Source organism: Amblyraja radiata, chromosome 3, assembly GCF_010909765.2.
Source record: "Amblyraja radiata isolate CabotCenter1 chromosome 3, sAmbRad1.1.pri, whole genome shotgun sequence".
Classification (NCBI taxonomy): Eukaryota; Metazoa; Chordata; class Chondrichthyes; order Rajiformes; family Rajidae; genus Amblyraja; species Amblyraja radiata.
The window spans coordinates 86,334,894-86,353,109 of record NC_045958.1 but is presented as its reverse complement, the minus strand read 5'-3'; the positions used below and the strand labels follow the sequence as shown (position 1 = coordinate 86,353,109).

General features: G+C 40.6%; 1 protein-coding gene across 4 annotated transcripts in view; it reads right to left on the bottom strand.

The window, feature by feature from the left end:
* The window catches only part of jak2 (Janus kinase 2), a 246,701-nt gene that overhangs the window by 17,366 nt on the left and 211,119 nt on the right, over nucleotides 1–18,216 (bottom strand). For 3 of the 4 annotated variants that reach the window (XM_033018234.1, XM_033018235.1, XM_033018233.1), the window contains 8 exons: nucleotides 16,895–17,006; nucleotides 15,628–15,814; nucleotides 14,606–14,730; nucleotides 13,247–13,381; nucleotides 9,391–9,478; nucleotides 7,028–7,155; nucleotides 4,981–5,119; nucleotides 987–1,138 (listed from right to left, as the gene is read on the bottom strand). In XM_033018234.1, coding sequence (XP_032874125.1) covers nucleotides 987–1,138; nucleotides 4,981–5,119; nucleotides 7,028–7,155; nucleotides 9,391–9,478; nucleotides 13,247–13,381; nucleotides 14,606–14,730; nucleotides 15,628–15,814; nucleotides 16,895–17,006 — 1,066 coding nt within the window. The remainder of the gene's footprint in view (nucleotides 1–986; nucleotides 1,139–4,980; nucleotides 5,120–7,027; nucleotides 7,156–9,390; nucleotides 9,479–13,246; nucleotides 13,382–14,605; nucleotides 14,731–15,627; nucleotides 15,815–16,894; nucleotides 17,007–18,216) is intronic. The other variant, XM_033018236.1, reaches the window with a different exon arrangement.

Here is an 18,216-nt window from a genome sequence, read left to right as displayed (position 1 = left end):
AACCATTCTCCAAGTTTTTTCTGAGCTAATTTTAAAAGTATTTGTTAATTGGACAAGTAAGTGCCAAAGGCCTGCTCCTGTGAAAAAACCAGGGAGCTCACCCTCTGCTTATTTTATGGGGATGACTTTTATGACCATGGCTCCTTTATGGGCATCTCCTTTTTAGGCACCATAGCTCCCTGCCACTTCTGTGACTTGGCCAACTCTTATATCATCAACTTCCCCCTCCCACCGCTATCTCCATTTAACTGCGATGGTTTATCACTGGGACCCTAGGACACCTCAAGAGCGTGTAGCTCTCAACTCACAAGCTGCAATGTTTCATTCTGAGAATAGGCACAAAAATGCTGGAGTAACTCAGTCTGATGAAGTCTGGACCCAAAACATCGCCTATTCCTTTTCTCCAGAGAGGCTGCCTGTCCCGCTGAGTTACTCCAGCTTTTTGTGTCTATCTTCGGTGTAAACCATCACCTGCAGTTCCTTCCCACGCAATGTTTCTCTCTGCTGGACCAGCACATGGCAATTCCAAATCACCTCAAAGAAATGCTGACCAAAAACTGAAATAACAACATTTTATTTTAGAGGTATCAAGCCTTATCAAGCAAATGCAGATTAATTTAGTTTAGTTTAGAGATACAGCGCGGAAACAGGCCCTTTGGCCCATCGAGTCCGCACCGACCAGTGATTCCTGCACATGAACACCATCCTACACACAGTAACTACAATTTACATTTATACCAAACCAATTAACCTACAAACCTGTTGGTCTTTGGAGTGTGGAAGGAAACCAAAGGACTCCCCGCGGTCACGGGGAGAACATACAAACTCCATACAGATAGCACTCGTAGTCGGGATCGAACCCGGTTCTCCGGTGCTGTAAGTGCTGTAAGGCAGCAACTCTACCGCTGTGCCATTGTGCCACCCTTAACAAATTTTAAACTGATATTTAACAAGAACGAATTATACTTCCTTTGCGTCTGACTCACCCTTGTGCTGTCGAAATGACCAAGTGGTCTGTCTCCTCCACTGCAAATTTCCCATAAAGTGGCACCAAAACTCCACTTATCTGTTGCCAAGCACAAATTCTTGGTATCCTCAATGCATTCTGGTGGCACCCATGGGATACGTTCAACTAGAACTATATAATGAAATTGATTATGAATATACAGACTGCATGCAACAAATATACTCATGATAAAATAATGCAGTTAAAAATTCACTGAATCCAAAATCTAAAGCACAGGTTCCAAGACATACTAACAAATGTGGCTTCCTAATTAAGGCAACAGCAATATGAATAAATGGATGGGTTAACATTATTTAAAATAACATTATTTGCAAAAAGCACAGATAAGTGGGTTACTTTAGTTTCTGCATAGATTCAGCACAATAATTACATTTGCTTCTCCATTAAAACCGCACACAACCTAGCAAAGACAAATTACATTTCAGAAATTGTCCTTTAACTCTGGTCAACAAGTGTGTTTTTGGATAGCAAGTGGGATTACTTATGTAACTCCATCAAATAAAAAAACAGAATATTTAACCACAGGGGATAAAAAGCCCATTCATCTCTTCTAGCTCACGCCCGGAAAGAGACCCATGGGTCCTTCAATATAATTCAGTTGCTTTTGAATGATTCCGCAGATTTTCCATTGTGCACAGCACACACTTATTATTAATATCCTAAATTTGATCTTTCTTACATTAAGTGTCTTATTCTGGGTAAATCAATTTTAATGATTGAGGGAACTTGTAGATTAACACCTCTCAGGTTCTACTGTTGTGGGTGGACAAGTTCCAAATTGCTCCAGATGTTCCTTGTGAGGCAGACAAGCGAACAAGTCCAGACGAGGGACAATTTAAGTGGGTAATTATCCTAAGATCCCCCCCCCCATTGGGATGTGGGAGAGTAATGGAACACCAAGAGGGAGCTTGCACTGATCACAGGGAGAATGTGCAAACTTCACAGAGATAGCACTGGAGATCAGGACTGATCTTAGATTGCGAGAGTGCGAGGCTGCAGCTCTGCCAGCTGCACCACTGCGCCGCTCCAAAGGCAAGAGCGAGGATAGATGTTTGAAGAAGGGCGTCAGTGGTAGAGTTGCTGCCATACAGCGTTTGCACCGCCAGAGACGTGAGTTTGATCCCGACTACGGGTGCTGTCTGAACAGAGTTTGTACGTTCCCCCCGTGACCGTGTAGTTTTTCTCCGAGAACTTTGTTTTTTTCCTACACTCCAAAGACGCACAGGTTTGTAGGTTAATAGGCTTGGGTTTGTATACTTGGTATACGGTGCCCTCCACAATGTTTGGGACAAAGACCAATCACTTATTTATTTGCCTCTGTACTCCACAATTTGAGATTTGTAATTAAGAAAAAATCACATGTGGTTAAAGGGTTTTTATTAAAGGGTATTTTTATACATTTTAGTTTCACCATGTAGAAGTTACAGCCATATTTATACGTAGTCCCCCCATTTCAGGGCACCATAATATTTGGGACACATGGCTTCACAGGTGTTTGTCATTATTCAGGTGTGTTTAATTGCCTCCTTCATGCAGGTATAAGAGAGCTCTCAGCACCTAGTCTTTCCTTCAGTCTTTCCATCACCTTTGGAAAGTTTTATTGGTGTTTATCAACATGAGGCCAAAAGTTGATTAATGAAAGTCAAAGAAGTCAAATAGGCCATTATGAGTCTGAGAGACAAGAATAAAACTGTTAGAGACATCAGCCGAACCTTAGGCTTACCAAAATCAACTGTTTGGAACATCATTAAGAAGAAAGAGAGCACTAGTGAGCTAATCACAAAGGGACTGGCAAGTCAAGTAAGACCTCCACAGCTGATAACAGTAGAATTCCCTCTTGTATAAAGAAAAATCTTCAAACACCTGTCTGACAGATCAGAAACTTTCTTAGGAGTCATGTGTGGATTAGTCAAGGCCACTGTCCGCAGAACACTTCATGAACAGAACAGGTTAGTTTGCCAAGTAGTACTTAAAAGAGCAACTATAGTTCTGGAAAAAGGTCTTGTGGACAGATGAGACGAAGATTAATTTACATCAGAGTGATGGCAAGAGCAAAGTATGTAGGAGAGAAGGAACTGCCCAAGATCCAAACCATACCACCTCATCTGTGAAACACGGTGGTGGGGGTGTTATGGCCTGGGCATGTATGGCTGCTGAAGGTACTGGCACTTATCTTCATTGATGATGGTAGTAGTATACTGAATTCTGAAGTGTATAGACACATTCTATCTGCTCAAGTTCAAACAAATGCCTCAAAACTCATTGGCCGGCAGTTAATTCTCCAGCAAGACAATGATCCCAAACATACTGCTAAAGCAACAGAAAAAATTCAAAGCTAAAAATTGGTCAATTCATAAGTGGCCGTCAATCACCCGATCTCAAACCCAATTGAGCATGCCTTTTATATGCTGAAGAGAAAACTAGCCCCCAAAACAAGCATAAGCTAAAGATTGCTGAAATACAGGTGTGGCAGAGCATCGAAGGTACACAAAAATGCTGAAGAAACTCAGCGTGTGCAGTAGCATCTATGGAGCGAAGGAAATAGGTAACGTTTTGGGCTGAAACCCTTCTTCAGACAGAAGCTCTTCTTGGCAGAGCATCACCAGAGAAGACACCCAGCAACTGGTGACGTCTATGAATCGCTGACTTCCAGCAGTCATTGCATGCAAAGGATATGCAACAAAATACTAAACATAACTACTTTCATTTACATGACATTGAGGTATTCCAAACATTATGGTGCCCTGAAATGGGGGGACTATGTATTAACACTGCTGTAATTTCTACATGGTGAAACCAAAATGTATAAAAATGGCCTTTATTATAATCTGACAATGTGCACTTTAAGCACATGTAATGTATTCTATTACAAACAAACAATAGACAATAGGTGCAGGAGTAGGCCATTCGGCCCTTTGAGCCAGCACCACCATTCATTGTGATCATGGCTGATCATCCCCAATCAGTACCCGTTCCTGCTTTCTCCTCATATCCCTTGACTCCGCCATCTTTAAGAGGTCTATCTAACTATTTCTTGAAAACATCCAGAGAATTGGCCTCCACTGCCTTCTGAGGCAGATAATTCGACAGATTCACAACTCTCTGGGTGAAAAGTTTTCTTTTTCTCAATCTCAAATCTCAATCTCAAAAAATCTCAAATTGTGGAGTACAGAGGCAAATAAATAAATGATGGGTCTTTGTCCCCAAACATTATGGAGGGCACTGTAAGTGTAAATTGTCCTTATGACCCTGTCCCACGGTATGAGTTAATTCCAGGAACACTCCTGAGTTTAAAAAAAAATCAAACTCGTGGTAAGCATGGAGAATGAACGTAGCGGGTACGTCGGAGCTCGGGGACGTCTCTTAGCGGCTCATAACGCTAACGGCAGGTACTCAGGAAGACTCGGTAACGGCAGGTAAGCTCGGTAAGACTCGTGAAGATTTTTCAACATGTTGAAAAATGTCCACGAGAGCCCCGAGTACCGACGAGCGGCCATTACCATAAATCTCCGAGTTCGAATCAGGGCAAACTCGGGAGAGCTCTTGGAATGAACTCGTACCGTGGGACAAGGCCATTAGTACATGTAGGATAGTGTTAATGTGCGGGGATCGATGGTCGGCACGTTCGGTGGGCCGAAGGGCCTGTATCTCTAAACTAAATTAAACTTGGCTAACATAGGCATAAATTAGGGAGACCAAATGTTCAAAGAGCTGAAAGGAAAAAAAAGTAGTATTTCCCACTGAGAATACATTTCTTCTTTCAGAGAATACAGAGAATACAGAGAATACATTTCCTATTAATTTGTGAAGAGGAAGTTTGAAGGAATTCAGGCAAGGGTTTATGTAAGAATATTTAGATATAATCAGAACTAAAGAATACCATATATACCACTGTATTACCAGAACATAATGAGCAAATATCCATTCAAAGTAATGTATGACAGTATCCTCACCATCTTTTGACAGAACTGTTATACCCACTCCTGGATCAGCTAGCTTTATGAATGGTGGGCTTCTAGTTTTTCTGTCCTCTTCTCTGATCATCAGAACATTCTTTGCACAAATGTTTCCATGGACAAGGTTTCTGTCTTCCTACATACGGATGAAAAAGATTCAGGTTCACCGTGGATGTCTCTCGTTGGTAATCTCATTCTTGCTTTGCAACGAAGTGTAATTGAGGATGAACCAGCTAATTCAAGACCAAAATCGGAGAACTTTCCACAATGTAATTATTCTATAATTTGGACTCATTCGGACTTGTAAAGAAGAATGAGTCAATTGTCTTATAATTTTTCTATCAGTCTTTAAATATAATGAATCGATCGATTTATTTGTGTTTTTCACTGTTTGGTCTTGGATGATAGATATTAATAGGTGGTCAAATTCTCCTGACAATGAAGTGTGTGAATAGGAATGTAACTGGATGAACCTGTTACAGGGCCCTAAAAGGGAAAAAGCACCACAGTTGCACAAAGTCAAAGCTGCCACAGCCAGACATAAAAACAGCTTTTTTCCCCACGAGTAGTAGCTCTACTCAGTAACAAAAAAATCTGTAGCCTCCTTTTGCTCTGGTATTTTATTTAATTCACATGTTTAATCAATAATGTTTTATTATTAATGTTTAATGCTTTATGTGTCATTCCTAACTGTCACTGTATGTCATGTCACTTGCGGGCGGAGTACCAAGGCAAATTCCTTGTATGTGAATACTCAGCCAGTAAACTAATTAATCAATCAATTCATTCATTCATTCAAAATTTACATGATTCAGTTCCAGCTTGAGACTTGTAAATAGTGGGATGTATAGGAATGTATCAAATAAATAATATCCCTTTGAATTTGGATGTTTTTTATTTATTCATTTAAAAGATAAGTAGAAGGAACAGGAATAGGCCATTCGGACCCTGGAGCTTTCTGCGGTAATCATGATTAATCTGCTCTTGGCCTCAACTCCACTTTCCTAACTGTTCCCCGTAATTGTCGACTCGCCTTTATGCCAACAATCTGTCTGCCCTGGCATTTAAATATACAATGATTCAGCTGCACCGATCACCGGAATATAGAATTCCAAAGATTTGTGTCTCTCTGAAAGAAGAAATTACTTCTCGCTTCAATCTTAAACTGGTAACGTCTTTTTATGAAATTCTGCCCCCTAATTCAAGGTTCCCCATTGAGAGCTTGCGCGCACACACAAACACTCACACACACGCACGTACACAACATGTGCACACACACACACACACACACACACACACACACACACACACACACACACACACACACACACACACACACACACACAGCCTGCCAAGCCACACACACACACACACACACACACACACACACACACACACACACACACACACACACACACACAGAGCCTGCCAAGCCCCCTCAGAGCTGGGTATTTCAATTGGCTAAAAATAGGAGTAATTTTCTATATAATTCATCTATCGGGAAACAACATGGACAAGGAATATATAAAACCATGGGATTTTTGTGGCGTCGAGCCATTTACATGTCAGTCCTTCTCTTGTAAATCATTCTTCAATCACTCATTCATTCGGATCCAACATGCAATAGCAAGCGCCAGGGCAATGAATATGGATTAGATACACATAATATGGCTCTCTCTGCTCAGCTGAGACCGAGACTGCTCTCCACATGCATGGTGCAATAAGAGAATTTACAGGCTCACTCCAATCTAACATTAGATGCTCTTTCAGGGAAGTAAGCCAACACCTGAATCTGAAACAGGATTGGAAACATTTGGGAAAGTTATTTCTTAAAACATACTCCTTTGAGCATATATTTGTTGCTAAATCTCGTTGCACTGACGTGCAATGACAATAAAAGATATATTATTATTATTATTTGCATGTCTGATTCTTTTGTAGTTTAGTATGAAAATAAAGTCTGATTAAGATCTTGTGAAGTGTATTTACTACACTCTCTGTACAACCACACTCCCTCACAGTCCTTTCTATCAACTTGACTTACCAAGTAGTGCACTGCCCAAGCTAACTGCTTGGCTACATCAAGCTTCCACAGGATGTTCACGTTGTTTTTGTTTCTCTTCAGGTACGTGTCCAGCGATCCAAACTTCACATATTCCTGAACCATGATATCTGATTTCCAAATAAAGACGAGAAAAGAGAATCATTGTAAAGCACTCTCTTGCAGAATCTATTATAGTCATTTGTGATATTGATAAGGTACATGAGGCAGTTATGCCTCAGTTCATCTCCAGAGCAAAACTGCAAATGGCTATTGGTGCAAAGAATTAATTCTATTATATCATCACTATTCTCACCTCATGGACCCCTGCATTTTTCCCAAATTTACTTACCTGTAAATATGTTACAGCTTTAGAGCAAGGTTTTCTCTGTAGAATAGGGAACATCCAACTCACTATTAAATTGAAGGTAAGGGCACTAGTTTAGATTTAATTCTCCTTCCCTGTTCCCAACTGATATCTTTGTCTTTGGCCTCCTTTACTATGGAAGCGTTTTCTAGTTCTGCAATCACATTCCTTGTTAAACAGCTTACCTTGTTTGAGCGGATAAAGGCCTTTCACTATCTATTCTAGCTTTAACACCATCCCTTACCTTGTTTGAGCGGATAAAGGCCTTTCACTATCTATTCGAGCTGTAACACCATCCCTTACCTTGTTTGAGCGGATAAAGGCCTTTCACTATCTATTCTAGCTTTAACACCATCCCTTACCTTGTTTGAGCGGATAAAGGCCTTTCACTATCTATTCTAGCTTTAACACCATCCCTTACCTTGTTTGAGCGGATAAAGGCCTTTCACTATCTATTCGAGCTGTAACACCATCCCTTGAAGTCTTTGCATCTAGTTACCCACTTAATTTAGTTTAGATATACAGCAAGGAAATAGACCCTGCGACCCATTGAGTCTGCACCGATCAGCGATCCCCCACATATTAACACTATCTGACACATAAGAGGAACAATTTACATTTATACAAAGTCAATTAACCTACAAACGTGTATGTCTTTGGAGTGTGGGAGGAAGCCGATGATTTCGGACAAAACCTACGCGGTCACGGGGCGAACGTACAAACTCCACACAGATAGCACCCGTAGTCGGGATCGAACCCAGGACTCCGGTGTAAGGCAGCAACTCTACCGCTGCGCCACCGTGGCTGCAGCTACCAAAGTGAATCGGAGGGAGAGTGAGAACCTGGCCCTCAGCGAGTTAGATGGGAGCATGAGAACTGGTACCCAGTGAATACCGCAGGAAAGTGGGAAACAGGATCCCTGTGAGACGGAAGGGCGCGTGGAAAGGGGATCCTGGCGAGTCAGAATGGAGCTTTGCAAACATTATCCAATCAGCCTGATGCCTCTTGAACGTCTACAGGTGTACAGTAGAGAGCATATTGACTGGTTACATCATGGCCTAGTTCTGTAACTCGAACGCCCAGGAGCAAAAATTCTATTTTATTTTTAATATGTTTTATTATTTATCATTATTTATTTATTTTTATGATACTGCCTGTAAGGGAAATTCATTTCGTTGTCTCTAACTGAGGCAATGACAATAAATTTGAATACAATACAATACAATACAATACAAAGAAGATTGCCAAAAGTGGTGAATACTGAGCAGTCCATCACGGGTTCTGAGCTCACCACCATCAAAAGGATCTCCAGGAGTCGCTGCCTCAAAAAGGTAGCTAGCATCATCAAAGACAGACACACCACCCTGGCCACACTCTCATTTGACTCCTGACATCGTGAAGAAGGAATAAGAGCTTAAAAACAGTAACATTCAGATTCAGGAGCAGCTTCTTCCCAACAACCATCAGGCTATTAAACACTACAACTTCAAAATAAGCTCTGAACGACATAGACTTGGGGGTATTGTTTTTGACTTTGACCTATTATTGTTTGTTTTGTTTTTCATATATACTGATCATTTTTTATTGTTATTATGGTGTTTGCAGAGTACTATGTTTTCATATATGTTGTGCTGTGCAAGTAAGAATTTAATTTGTTCCGTCTGGGACAATAAAACAAACTTGATTATCTTGAAAAACATTGAGATTTTCAAATAGTTGGAGAGCAGATTATCAGAGTTTCTTGCACGAATAAATTCTTTATATGCCTATGTTTTGTTTAGATAAAGTATTTTGGATAAAACATTCAAGTTTTGATTTGATTTTGGTTGGCATGCCAGGTAGTGGAAAGTATTTTCAAGAATTAATATTGCTTCAATTATACGTTTTTCTAGCTTTACAATTTCAGGTCCATGTGCGTAAAAACCCATTTGGAAACCGAATGACTCACAGCTTTGCTAAACGTTTGCCACTGTCACAGAACTAAATAATAATGACTTACTTTCCTCGCCACACACGCTGACTCCATAGTTCAACACCAAGTGCTTGTAGGACAGTTGGGTCATCATGCTCGCTGCTTCAAAAAAGGACTGAAAAAGAATCACATAAATAATTAAGAGACTTTGTTTATACTTTCGCAAACGAGATCTTAGATTTCAAGTAGATATTTAGTTTAGTTTAGTTCGGAGATACAGTGCAGAAACAGGGCCTTCGGCCCACCGAGTCCGCACCAACCAATGATCCCCACACATTACCACTATCCTACACACACTAGGGACAATTTACACTTATACCAAGCCAATTACTCTATAAACCTGTATGTCTTTGGAGTGTGGGAGAAAATCGAAGAGTTCAAAGAAAACCCTTGCAGGTCACGGGAGAACATACAAACTCTGTACAGACAGCACCCGCAGATGTGATCGAACCCGCGTCTCCGGCGCTGCAAGCGCTGGAAGCAGCAAATCTACCATTGTGCCACCGTGCTGCCCTTTTCATGGCACTTATTACTGAGACGTGGCTCCAGGGTGACCAAGGCTGGGAGCTAAACATGCAGGGGTTTCGATATTCAGGAAGGATAGACAGAAGGGAAGAGGAGGTCGGGTGCTATTGCTGGTTAAAGGGGTGATTAATGCAATAGCAAGGAGAGACATTAGCAGACTGAAGATATGAGATGGGAATTGACTAGGATAGACTGGCAAATTATACTTAAAGGATTGACCGTGGAGATGCAATGGCAAAGATTTAAAGACCGCGTGGATGAACTCCAAAAATTGTTCATCCCTGTCTGGCAAAAAAAATAAAATGGGGAAGGCTGCTTAACCGTGGCTAACGAGAGAAATCAAGGATAGTGTTAAATTTAAGGAAGAAGCATATAAATTGGCCAGAGGAAGCAGCAAACCGGAGGACTGGGAAAAATTTAGAACGCAATTGAGGAGGACAAAGGGGTTTATTAAGAGGGGGGGGGGGGAAAGAGCATGAAAGAAAGCTTTTGGGGAATATAAAAACTGACTCGAAAAGCTTCTTTAGATTTGTAAAAGAAAAAGATTAGTGAAGACACATGTAGGTCCCTTACAATCAGAGACAGGTGAATTTATAATAGGAAACATGGAAATGGCAGACCAGTTAAAGGAGTACTTTGGTTCTGTCTTCACTAAGGAAGACACAATCTCCCAGATATACTAGGAGGCAGAGGATCTAGTGGGAGGGAGGAACTGAAGGGAATCCACATTAGTCAGGAAATGGTGTTTGGTAAACTGTTGGGACTGAAGGCAGATAAATCCAAAGGGCCTGATGGTCTGCATCCCAGAATACTCAAGGAGGTGGCCCTAGAAATTGTGGATAGTTTGGTGATCATTTTCCAATGTTCTCTCGACTCTGGATCAGTTCCTGTGGACTGGAAAGTAGCAAATGTAGCGCTACTTTTTAAAGGAGGGAGAGAGAAAACGGGGAATTATAGACCAGTTAGCCTTACATCGGTAGTGGGGAAGATGCTTGAGTTGATTATTAAAGATGTTATGGTAGCGCATTTGGAAAGCAGTGACAGGATCGGTCAAAGTCAGCATGGATTTATGAAGGAGAAATCATGCTCGACTAATCTTGTGGAATGTTTTGAGGATGTAACAAGTAGAATGGATAAGGGAGAACCAGTGGATGTGGTGTATCTGGACTTCCAAAAAGCCTTTGACAAGGTCCCACACAAGACATTAGTGTGCAAAATTATAGCACATGGTATTGGGGGTAGGGTATTGACATGGATAGAGAACTGGCAGACAGGAAGCAAAGAGTAGGAATTAACGGGTCCTTTTCAGAATGGCAGGCAGTGACTAACTAGTGGGGTGCCGCAAGGCTCGGTGCTGGGACCCCAGTCATTTACAATACCGATTTAGAAGAGGGAAGAGTCACATCTCCAAATTTGTGGATAACACAAAGCTGGGTGGCAGTGTGAGCTGCGATGAGGCTGCAGAGTAACTTGGATAGGTTGAGTGAGTGGGCAAATGCATGGCAGATGCAGTATAATGTGGATAAATGTGAGGTTATCCATTTTGGTGGCAAGAACAAGAAGGCAGATTATTATCTGAATAAATGAATGAATACGTTTATTGGCCAAGTATACACATACAAGGAATTTGCCTAGGTGCTCTGCCCACAAGTGACGACATGACATACAGGAATGATACATAAAACATTAAACATTAATAATAAAACATTATTGATTAAACATGTGAATTAAATAAAATACCAGAGCAAAAGGAGGCTACAGATTTTTGGTTATTGAGTAGAGCTACTACTCGTAGGTCATAGGAGGTCGTAGGTTGCCGCGACCTTGATTTTTTTTTAGGTCGTTTAAGATCGTCAGAGGTCGCAAATTAAGTCGTGAAAGTGGGACAGGGGCTTACCACTCTCTGAGGTGTAACAGTTTTTAGATCCAACGGTTTGAACCCATGTCATCCAATGTTTATTACATTTTCATGGGGTTGTCTGATTTCTTCCTGTAACTGATTCATTAAATTCAACACTGACTTTATCAGTACTATTCTGCCTGTGGAGAGTGGGGTGAGATCGCCAGCTAGAGGTTCTAATCCGATGCAAAGTGTTGTAAATGCTGGAAGTCCAAAATAAAAATAGAGAACGCTGGAAATGCACAGCAGTATCTTGAATATTTGCCGAAAGGTCACTGAATTGGAATGTTGATGCTGCTTCTCTCTATCCAGATGCTGCTTGACCTATGACTGCTTCAAGCATTTTCTGTTCCCATTACAATCTGTTAATTTATTGTTTCCCAGCAAACTCAGAATGCTGCCACGAATGTGTACACTACACTCAGGCAGTTTCTGCTTCATTCAGATTTATTGGCTGGAAGATAAGAGGAAAGGTCTGGTGAAATAACTGTGTGTATTTGTTGACTGTAGACCAAACAAAAGAGTGGAGGAACATTCCTGTCCCACTCTCCAAGATAGTTTTAGACTTGTGGGATGGAAAGAACAGTTTAGGTGACAGAGCCTTCTCCAGGACAGCTCCCAGGCTCTGGAACTCCCTCCCCCAACTGATCCGCAATTCCGTGTCCCTCACCATCTTCCAGTCCCGCCTCAAGACCCATCTCTTCACCTCTGCCTATCCTTAGCCCCACGTCCCCCTCCCTTTTCATCTGTGCATTAATTGCCTCATATTGTGTTTTGAATTGTATTCTGTCTTTACTTTGTGTACTAGTCATGTCTCTACTATTTATTTCATTCCCCTTACATGTTTTTCCTCTACCTGCTAAATTTTTGTAAGGTGTCCTTGAGACTCTTGAAAGGCGCCCATAAATAAAATTTATTATTATTATTATTATTAAAGAACGACCAATTTGCATTCTGCTGATTTTTATTTCATGGCCAAAGGGGAGGGATTGTGGGAAGCTTTGATTGAACTTTTAAGGGCCTGTCCCACTTTCACGACCTAATCCACGACCTCTGCCGAGTTTGCCCTTGACTCATACTCGCAGCATGGTCGTCACGAGGTCATAGGCGGTCGTAGGAGGTCGTAGGTAGGTCGTAGGTAGGTCTTAGGTACTCGTGGCATCAAGTGGCATCAAATGCAGTGCTCTGTGTTGCACTTGATCAGCTCGGCATATATATTTTTTAATTAATTTGTCATTGGCAAAGCAAGTACTGATCCAAAAAATGCCTTAAGACATTGGGAATAGATCTTCTAGTGATAGGCAGCATCTGGATAGGTGATGTTATGGGTCGAGACCCCTCTTCAGCCTGACGTGCTGAGTCACTCCTGCACATTGTGTCCTTTTGTGTATTAACCAGTGTCTGCAGTTCTTTGTCTATACTTATTAAGTTTTAAAATTACTTAGTATACAAACAAACCTCAGAGTAATTTCTGTGTGCTTTTCCCAAAACTTTTAGGAGAACTTCTGTCTTGTGTATCTGACCGTAGTCTCCCAATTCTTTCCTCACTCCTTTGAAAATTTTGGTGAACGTTCCTTGTCCAAGACTTTCACCCTATAAATGAATAAACACATGGAATTCATATAGGGATGCGCGTTTCACCAATACCACCAAGCAATGCTAAACATCAATAATTATACTACTTAGTGTTTGTTACAAGTCATAAATTAAGTTACTCCTTCCGACACCTCACAATTGGACATAACAGCAAAGAAAGCATAGGATCAAATACTAAACAAAAGTATTGATTTCCTACATCAGGGTCGATAGGAAAGATGGCATTAAGCTGGAAATAATGTAGAGAAGATTTACAAGGATATTTATTTTATATAATGTCTAATACTACAATGAGGTCAGTGTAAATTTTTATCTGCTTAATTATATTTATATCAGTAATGGATATAAGCGAGAGAGTCAACAGCTTCAAGTTCTTGGGCATCTGTCTTGGACCCAGCACATAAATGCAACCACAAAGAATGCTCATCAACGCCCTTACTTCCTGAGAAGATTGACGAGATTAGGTATGTCATTGGATATTCTATCAAACTTCTGCAGGTGTATGGTAGAGAGCATACTGAATGGTTGCAACTCAGCCTGGTTCAGCAACTCAAATACTGGAAATAAAGAGATACAGAGAGCGATTGACACAGTCTGCTCCATCACAGGTACTGAACTCTCCACCCATCAAAGGGATCTATAGGGCTTGATGACTCGGAAAGGCAGCCAATATCATCAACGACCCACACCATCGTGGCCATACTCTCAAGTCACTCCTACCATCGGGGAAAAGGTACAGGAGCCAGAAAACCACGACTATGATGTTTTATGGACTGTGTCTTTGGTTGCACTATGGACTTTGTTTTTTACACTATTAAGGTTATCTATATTATGATTATTAATTTATAGTATTTTTGATCTTTATAAATATCTATGCGCAATTGTATTTACGGCTTGCTAAGCTGTAGCAAGTAAAGATTTTATGTTCTATTGTTAGTATGTATGACAATTATATAATGTTCAACTACTCAACACACTTGACTCTTACGTTACGATAGAGCTTTATTCGAAGGGGGTAGATGGCAGAAGTTGATCTGCCAACAGTCATAAAACACAAGATAGGGGTGGGGGTGAAGATATGTGGATCTGCACAAATTGCATTTTTAGAAATGATTTGTGGAAGTCTTGAATAGGCACAGTTTAACAAACATCCTTTTGCAGGCAACATGCACATCAGCTGTAATGCACAAATATTCATGTAAAGTAATACATTTTACTTACAAATATCAGATCCTCTTTTCTGATCTTGTGAAATACCATTTGGCTGACATTATGCCTCTGTAACATTGGAGATGTTGGCACATCACTGGCACAGTTGCTTCTCATGACCAGAAGATTAGATTTATCTGTGGATGCACACAAATGTTGGCAAGTTAAAAGTAAATCAATGAATAAAGCACATTGAATAGCATATTTAATGTTCAGTACCCAATTTTATAGTTACTATTCTTCATACAGATGTTAGACTCAGCAGTCCTCATTCACCCAAGTTACTTTCACATCACCAGTATTCCTGCACCATGACCAAGGAAGGAAGATTGGATTCTTACATGTTGGCGTCCCACCCCACCCCACCAATGCAAATTTGGAGAATCACTAAGAGAAACATTCTATTTGTCCTCGAATAGTAAACTATTTTTTTGCTATTGTAAAAATGTAGCAATCCATGAAGGTATTTCATTAGAATGTGTACTGTGTAAACCACAAGTCTCCTTGTATAGGATGGGATGTTCATGGTTTGGGAGCAGGTCAGGATATCCCAGGCTAATACCTGGAATGGGCAGGAAGCCTTACAAGAAAAGGTTTGACAGGTTAGCCTTGTAACCACTGAAGATTAGAATCAGCAGGAATCCTGAGGATCTTGACAGATTGGACTTGGAGAAGATGTTTCCTCTTTTGGGTGAATCTAGAACTACAGGTCACCATTTAAAAATAAGGAGTTTTCCATTTAAGACAGGGTTAAGATGATTTATTTTTTTCAGAGGATCATGATTCTTTAGAAATCTCTTCTTCAAAGGGTGATGGAGTCTTTGAATATTTTCAAGGCTGAAATAGATAGATATTTGATAATCAAGGAAGTGAAAGTTAGTGGGGGTAGATGGAAATGTGCGGTTGAGGTTGCATTCAGATTAGCCAGAACAGATTCAAGGGCCTTCATATCCATGTGCCGATATTAAAGCCTCTTAAACACCACTACTTCTTCACACTGAAATGAGTGAATGTGAGATTAATGAAAATATTACCTTTTGGTTTTGGCGGACAGCATTTGGTAAACTGGAAAATAACTCCGTCTGATCGAACAGTCTCCTTCTTGTAGCAGTTCAGCAAATCTTTGAGACTGCTGAAGCTCTTCTTAGCCCCATTCAGAATATACTCATTATTCTCGTTCTTGGTAATTAAACAATGCTTGCATTCAGTCACGCCGTCCTTCTAAATAAAAGTTAGAGGGTAACAAGGCAAAATATTCTGAAGATGGACACAAAAAACTGGAGTAGCTCAGCGGGACAGGCAGCATCTCTGGAGAGGAGGAATGGGTGTCGTTTCGGGTTGAGGTCTTTTTTTGTGTCTATCTTTGGTTTAACCCAACATCTGCAGTTCCTTCTGGCACAAGGCAAAATATTCTACCATTTTGCAAATTGTAATCTTCAGTAATTAACCTTAAGTTGGTAGCATTTATGTTCACTCCAAACAAAGGAAATGATAGACCCATAGGTACTGTCCTCTTTGACTTGACAGAGTTTTGAAGCCACTCAAGAAGCACTGTGGGTGTCCTACTTTGAAGACCTATTGTTCTGAGCTTCAGTATTAGCTTTCTAACAAGGGGAGTTAGCACTAAGTCATTCAGGATAACAAAGAGAGAGAGAAAATGACAGAAGGAAGAAGAGAAGTGCAATTGAAGGATAGCAAGGGAAGGAAATAATTAATTTGGAAACAATCATAGTGCATAGGCTATGTTCTGAACTGCAACTACACAAAACAATACCAAGTACAAGCAATAGTAAAATACCCATCATTGATTAAATCCCCTGTATACAGTGAAATTAGTCAACAGTTACTTGATTTAGAATGGGAAAGGAGAATGACGTGGAGGTTAGAAATCCGTATGGTTACTCTGGAACTACATGAGATGCACTATAGTCGTTATTCTTAAAATAAGTGAATTATGCTTTGGAACAAAGCCCCAAACATAAAGGGTACCTAGACTGGACAATAGATGTTGTGAGTGAACACGTGAAATGGAGTACCCAAGGAGACAGTGAAGACAGACAGTATTTGAATGTAAAAGGGTGAAAAGGATAGACATTGAACAGCATGAATTATTATTTGGAACCGATTGAATCCAAATTTAGAAGCAGTATCCAATGTGCATATGTAATAACATTCTGCATATACTGAGGGTGATCAAGGGCAATTGGTTATCTTAACAAGTACGGAGATCTGCCTGATGAACAAGTCAATTTAGCTTCTGTTCTGGTCCATATATAAATAACTGTACATGTGTGGACTTACCTCCACTGCTACAGTGAGAAAGTACTTATTGAACTCTTTTGGACTGCATCGAAGAATATAAAAGCCTTTCTGATTCCCAGCCTTCTTGATTTTGTTCACAGCAAATTCCATCCTGTTGTAGTAAGTGAAACTCAAATTATTTTTGACATTTTCTTCCTTGGAGACTGGCATTATCAATATGGCACATCACAACAAAGAGGCCTGAACTTCCTGAGTTCAAAGAAACCAAGGAGAAGCTGCTTGAAATGGTTTATTTCACTTCAACACATTTGGAAGGTATGTTAGTCTGGAAAACTACCCTGCCCCGCTGAACCATGGAAAAGCACATTTCCAGATGTGTGTGCTCAGCAGCGTGTACACTTTTCCCTGCCAAGTTTCTGCTGTGATCATGGCCAGCTGTTTGCAAAGCTCCAACCCGGCTTGGAAGTATGAAAGCAGTTAAGAAAAAAATCAACTTCAGTCAATGAAACACACAATTTTACAATTACCCTAGTAATGAAGTTATAGTCAACATCAAATCTACTGTTAAATTCAAAAATTGAAGGCATCGTACAAATATTATATAGGGCAGCACGGTGGCGTAGCAGTAGAGCTACTGCCTTACAGCACCAGAGACCTGTGTTCGATCCTGACGATGGGTGCTGTCTGTAAGGAGTAGGTACGTTCTCCCCATGACCTGCGTGGGTTTTCTCCGAGAACTTTGGTTTCCTCCCACACTCCAAAGACGTACAGGCTTGTAGGTTAATTGGCTTGGTATAAATTTAAATTGCCCCTAGTGTGCGTAGGAGTGTTAATGTGCGGGGATTGCTGATCGATGCGGACTCAGTGGGCTGAAGGGTCTGTTTCTCTAAACTAAATATCTCTAAACTAAATAAGACAAGATATAAAACCACAACTAATCTTGACACGTGTATTTCAGATTGAAAAATACACCATCAGGATGGGCAAACACACACCTAAATCTTAGTAAATATTTAGAAATGTAGATAGCTGTCAAACTATTGTAATTTTAAAGGGGCAATAGTCCTGTCAATGTGTTTTTGAAGTGTTCTACAGTACAAGGGCAGCAAGGCACTGTGTTTGAAGTTTCTGTTATCCTTGTAACAGCAGCAGGGGGATCCACGTGGCAATGGCCAAGAAAGCACGCCAATGCCATAGAAGACTCAGGAAGTTCGGCATGTCCCCAACAACCCTCACCAACTTCTACAGATGTGCTATAAAAACTTTTTATTGAGATGCAAGACTTTATGGTTTGGGAACATCTCCATCCAAGACTGCAAGAAATTGCAGAGAATTGTGGACACAGCCTGGACCATCACACA